This window comes from Notothenia coriiceps, unplaced genomic scaffold (genome assembly GCF_000735185.1).
Source record: "Notothenia coriiceps isolate Sejong01 unplaced genomic scaffold, NC01 NC01_scaffold00000339, whole genome shotgun sequence".
In the NCBI taxonomy this organism is placed as follows: Eukaryota; Metazoa; Chordata; class Actinopteri; order Perciformes; family Nototheniidae; genus Notothenia; species Notothenia coriiceps.
The window spans coordinates 6397866-6404182 of record NW_011333040.1 but is presented as its reverse complement, the minus strand read 5'-3'; the positions used below and the strand labels follow the sequence as shown (position 1 = coordinate 6404182).

Sequence of the window (6317 nt, the reverse complement as noted above, 5' to 3'; positions counted from 1 at the left end):
AACACAGAGTTACACTGGGAGTCCAAATCTTTTAATTGTATTATTCAACAAAGCACTGACGTACAAACTGCACCACCAAAGGTAAAATAACACTTTCTAAGATCTCTCAGAATGTAATTATTGATGAGTATGAATACTGGGAAACTTACAAAATCATTCATCATTTACAAATGCACTTTAAGGTGAATCATGTACAAATCCAAGAGGTCAAAGAGAACCACCATTTCTCACTAGTATATTAACAAGTTTGTTAATATACAATTTGTTAGTGTTTATATTTAAGTGTTATTTGGGGCTGCTTTGTTTATTAAGGACCAGGGCAGTTTGCAATCATTAACAGAACCAGGAGTATGGGCCTCATTCACCAATATCTTCATAAGTGTCTTATTAAACTTAAAGGGTGTTGGAAAGGTTTAACAAAACTGTTAAAGGTGGAGTACCGGACTCCAAATGTAAAAAGAAACGTCAATAGATCTGAAGTGCAGGTTCTTCTGAAGGAAGTGAACACCAGCCTTACATTTTATGGCCCTTCAAAGGGCACCAGACTGGAATACAACAGTGACATGCTGCTAGGGAAATGTAATCTACATAAGGGGGTATAACTCAGTGGTCGAGCATTTGACTCCAAGAGGTTGCCAGTTCAGTACAAACAAACAAATACATAAAGATTTTATTTAATGCCAAAATAGATTTCTAAGTAGATGTTGTTGATGTAACAGTACATAACAATCTTAAAGTATTTCTTCATTTTAGTTCAACTATGTGTGTGTGTGTGTGTGTGTGTGTGTGTGTGTGTGTGTGTGTGTGTGTGTCTTTATAAAAATATATATTTATTATTTAAGGCATAATCTTTCAACCAAATGTAACTTCACAAAATGAAGCAGTATCACGTTTGGAGGAATACAATTTATTAGAGCAAATTCAATAATAAACTTTATGAAAAAGCTGCCACATGAACACTTGTCCTACCAACATCTTGAGTTGATATATTATGTATGTACATTTGTGCCTTGTAATGGCATGCTACAAGGACATGACCCTTTGATTATTGAATACAACAAATAGAGAAAAAGACTCAAAGTTGTTTCACACTCATCCATTCCAAAACACAAAGAAAATGCAGCTTTCAAAGCAGAATCTTCTATAAATAAAGAAGAAAAGATAAAGTAGGGAGAGTAAAAAGGCTGAACGACATGGCTCTGCTAGTTTCTGATTGTTGCTGTCCATGGCCAAACCAAAGCACACTGTATCATGACAGATGCCACTGCAGTGACAATAAGAATCCCTCTCAGGTTATTTTACAGTTTATAAAATCATTTTGAGGGAGGATACTTGACAGACACCCATTAGAAAAATGTACAGTGGTGAACAAGGCCATTATACACTGAACAAAAATATAAATGCAACACTTTTGTGTTTGCTCCCATTTTTTCATGAGATGAACTCAAAGATCTAAAACATTTTCTATATACACAAAATAACCATTTCTTTCAAATATTGTTCACAAATCTGAAAAAATCTGTGATAGTGAGCACTTCTCCTTTGCCGAGATAATCCATCCCACCTCACAGGTGTGACATATCAAGATGCTGATTAGACAGCATGATTATTGCACAGGTGTGCCTTAGGCTGGCCACAATAAAAGGCCACTCTGAAACGTGCAGTTTTGGGGGGGTCTGGGGGGGTCCGAAAACCAGTCAGTATCTGGTGTGACCACCATTTGCCTCACGCAGTGCAACACATCTCCTTCGCATAGAGTTGATCAGGTTGTTGATTGTGGCCGGTGGAATGTTGGTCCACTCCTCTTCAATGGCTGTGCGAAGTTGCTGGATATTGGCAGGAACTGGAACACGCTGTCGTATACGCCGATCCAGAGCATCCCAAACATGCTCAATGGGTGACATGTTAGGGTTAGGGTTAGAGTTTAACCCTAGGGTTTTCGGACCCCCCCAATAAAGCAAAACTGCACGTTTCAGAGTGGCCTTTTATTGTGGCCAGCCTAAGGCACACCTGTGCAATAATCATGCTGTCTAATCAGCATCTTGATATGCCACACCTGTGAGGTGGGATGGATTATCTTGGCAAAGGAGAAGTGCTCACTATCACAGATTTTTTCAGATTTGTGAACAATATTTGAGAGAAATGGTTATTTTGTGTATATAGAAAATGTTTTAGATCTTTGAGTTCATCTCATGAAAAATGGGAGCAAAAACAAAAGTGTTGCATTTATATTTTTGTTCAGTGTATATTGATTTTTGAATCAGCATTCCTACATATTGGAGAGGTCATTTTCTGCCTCCTACAGTAGTTTTTATCAACAGATGTGACTCACAATATTTAAACCCTTCAAGATCATCTCAAAGCGGGTTGAAATCACACCAAGAAATATATAAAATCTTAATTTCATAGGCAACTGCTCAAGATTTCAGAGATTCTGAACACTATCTTATGAGCAAAAATAAATAAGAGCTTAAACCCGTTAAATAGAAGAGCAGTGCGACAATATGTCATCCAGATTATTGTGGGTAGGTGTGTGTGTGTGTGTGATACTCCAAACATGTTCAAAAAGTTCACTCGTGACCTCGTCCTTTTCTTCAAAGTAATAGTACGAGGACTACAAATTCTTAAATATTAAACAAGAAGGAGTGTCTCTCCTTTGTCCAAGTGTCCGTGGCTGTTACACACGCAGGATCTCCAGGCAGTTGTTGTAGCAGATGGCGATCCAGTCCGGCTGCGTGCAAGCCCACTGCACGTTGTTGATCTCCCCTTCTGCCGTGTAGGCCAGGATGGGATCATCGATGGCCCGGGGCATCTGCTGAATGTCCCAGATCAGAGCCTGGTGGTCGTCAGCTGAAGAAATTAAGAGGTGTAGAGAGGGCGGCAGAATACTAGAGTTAAGATTAGATTGAATTGTAAAAACACATGGGGAGATGAATGATGAGTTAATAACGTTACTCTGCTATAACCCACAATCTATAGGGGCACTTACCTGCCGTGCAGATGTGACATGATGAGTGAGGGGCCCAGGCGATGCCGTTGACACAAGCTCGATGGTTGTTCAGCCGAGCCACGGGAGTGCACGGCACACGCACATCCAGGATGACCACCTACCACACGGAAAGAATAACGCTTGAGATTAGAAGAAACAGCAAACCCCAATTTGCAAAGATGGTTAATATCCAGGTATTTTAATAGCATTATAATATATAAGCAGTAAATATAAATATCAAACATGGGGTTAAAAGTTAATTTAAGAATTAATCAAATGAATTCATAATACAGAAATGGTAACGAAAGAATCTGTAGCAAACTTGCCTCCATGCCGTCCATGGCCATAGTGGCCAAGTAGTTGGGGTCCTGCTTGTTCCAGCAGAGGCGGAGCAGCGGGTGGTGCTGGGGGTCTTCGTAGATGATGGTGCTGTGCTCCAGGTGCCGGAGGTCAAACATACGGACGGATCCGTCGGCTCCCACAGAGGCAAACATATCTCTGCCCCCTCCTGCACGACTGAAAGCAATGTCATACACCTGCAGAGACGCATGAAAACAGTCATCTAAACATTCTGTTGAGCAGTACACATAAGCAAAAATAATGGTCATGATTATATAAAACGATGAATCACTGACTTGCAACAACATGCATTTTTAAACATGTTGTAGTGCACTGACACAACCTACTGAAAACTCCTGAACATAGGTTCAACATTAAAGTAAACTATATTAAAATGATTGCAGTCAGCAATGGGCAAACACACTTCGCTGTGAAAGAAACATGGGTTGCTTATGTTTTCAAAAAAGTATCATTATTATATATTTTTCTTGTACATCTTGTTTTCCTACTGGTTGGAAGCAAAAATCGTAATTAAAATTGTAGGCACACACAGACCTCTTTGTCATGAGCGATGAGCTGCGTCTTCACATGTCCAGAGACCAGGTTTACTCGTCCCAATACCTGACCAGTCTCCAGTCCCCAGATAGTGCAGGTGGTGTCAATGCTGGACGTGCCTGTAGGATCAACCAACATGTTAAAAAAAAAATACAAATGACAGAGCAACACAGTCTAATTGCAGCCTCCTAACTATTTATTATAAAGTGGATTTCTCACCTAGTAGATTAGGATCAACTTCATTCCAGTCAAAGGATGTGAGGGGAGCACAGAAGTCAGAGTTCTTGTTGTTATTCAGCAAACATTCGAGACGTGTTTCAGTGTCGCTGACCTGTGTGATTAATGCAAAGAAATGTCATAGTGAGTGAGCAAACTTTTCTTAACAAGTACTATACTAAAATCTTCTTGCTGGATATAAGAGCTTAGCAGCTGGTGTTTCTGTTCTTATTGGAGTTGAACATTATTGATAATTCCCAGATACAGATGTCCTATTTTTGTATCTCTTGTAAGGTAGTTCTGGACTATTGTCGTTTGCTTAGAAAGAAAGGAAGGTAAAGGGTAATATCATTGTATTGTAAAGGCAAAACTAACAATGTGTTATGTTCTACCAACATACTGTAGTTCCAAAGCCATTGATATATCGGTCACAACAACTTTCCACGGGATGCTTCTTTTTTTTAAAGAAAAAATACATACACACACACACAAGTTTATTTTTGACCAATGCTTATTAATATGTATTATTTATTATTTATCATTAAAAACATTTAAATTGAGTTGCAGTGAAGGTAGTAAACAGTTCCATAGTTTGCTATTTAAAAAAACACTGACTGTATAAGGTTTGGTCATGACTCAAACCAACCAGTCTAATCCAATCAGATCAAACCTCTTACCCTCCAAATGCGCAGGTAGTCCCCACTTGTGGCCAGCAGATCTGGGTACACCCCCTTGGTGTCTGGGATCCACATGATCTTGGTGGTGGGGTAAGGATGGTCAAAAGTGTTCCTGCAGACAAACTCTGAGCTCTCCTCTTCCAGACCCACCAGCTGAACCTGGACACGGACAAACAATAGTCTCTGTTATTATTTCAAGACGAGCTGAACCACTGTTTACATGGCGACGAGGGTTAGAAATAGCACCAGCTATATATGGTGTTACTGTGGGATGCTGCTTTTCAAGATAAGAAAGACACGGATGTACAATGTTGATACTTGTCGGTTGCTGCTTTTATGTTATTGTTATTATAAGCATAAGAGTGTTGCGCAGAAAATCAGCATTAGCATTAGCTTGTTTACGTTAAACTAATGAATGGCCAGGACCACACTGACAGCGCACCTTGTTGTTGTACTCCTCCACAAAACTCCCGAGTGCCAGCCGAAAGCGTTTGTCTGGCCGGATGCTCCAGCTCATCGCATAAACAGTCCATGGCGCTTCGTATTTGTAGATTTCTTTCCTTTTTCCGTGAAGCGACATCCTATCCAACTGCAGCTGTTGTCCCAGCAGCTAACACGCTAGCATTAGCTAACTACAGAATAAGTAGTCGTGCAGTCAACTACCAGCAGTTACTGTGATCGACACTGAGGAATATCAGCAGTGTGGCGGTAATGAGCTTTTAATAACATTAGTCTTGTTTAGGAGCGAGATCCCTCACCACTTTACTTAACAAAGAGTGCCATTGCTCGTTATGACTTAGTGCGCTGTCAAGTCCAACGAAGCACATGCGACTTCCGGTATTTATCTTAAACAATAAAAGCTCAGAAAGCCTTCACAGTCGAATTAGCTTCTTTTAGTATTTATCGACTTTCTTTTGAATAATAACATGAAACTTCTCTGTAATATTTAATAATAATTTAACTTAATTCATGCATCATTTTAGACTATATCTTCTCTGGTTAGCTGCCTGTGTTGGTGGTAATAATGTCTGTAATAAAACACATTCCATCATGACTGGTAAATACAAAATGAAACGATTTCATCCTTATACTATTACGTTGTTACGGAAGAGGATTAGGGCCACATGTGAATTTTTCTTTAGAGATCTGACCAAAAGTTATATTTTTACTTCTGAGATTAAAGTCAGAATTTCTCCATTTTCAATTCACGTGTGCCCCTGATCCTCTTCCTGATGTTGTGGATAAATGTCACTCATTGCTCTAGTGTTTTCGAATAAAAGATTAGTGAAACTAACAGGTACACCACAAGTGACACATCACAATCACTCCAAACCAATTTAGGCCTACTAGGTAAACTTCGGGCAAAAAAACTACATCCACACCATTGGATTATAATTATTGATGTAGAAATAATTAAAAGATGCAACTTGTGAAGATGGAAATAATTATTAGCGACCCTGTATATACTGCAGGGTAGTTTAATATATGATAATATATCATAAAGTATTATATTTTGTATGAAAAAGTCTGAACTGTAAATC

General features: G+C 39.2%; 2 protein-coding genes across 4 annotated transcripts in view; one reads left to right on the top strand and one right to left on the bottom strand.

The window, feature by feature from the left end:
• The window catches only part of ep400 (E1A binding protein p400), a 186060-nt gene that overhangs the window by 87479 nt on the left and 92264 nt on the right, over positions 1-6317 (top strand). The window lies entirely within an intron of this gene.
• dcaf7 (ddb1 and cul4 associated factor 7) lies at positions 2179-5590 on the bottom strand. Its single transcript, XM_010769071.1, has 7 exons — positions 5219-5590; positions 4777-4935; positions 4103-4214; positions 3884-4002; positions 3316-3525; positions 2990-3107; positions 2179-2850 (listed from the first exon to the last, which is right to left on the bottom strand). The coding sequence occupies exons 1-7, from the start codon at positions 5354-5356 to the stop codon at positions 2678-2680; spliced, it is 1029 nt and encodes a 342-aa protein (XP_010767373.1). The 5' UTR covers positions 5357-5590; the 3' UTR covers positions 2179-2677.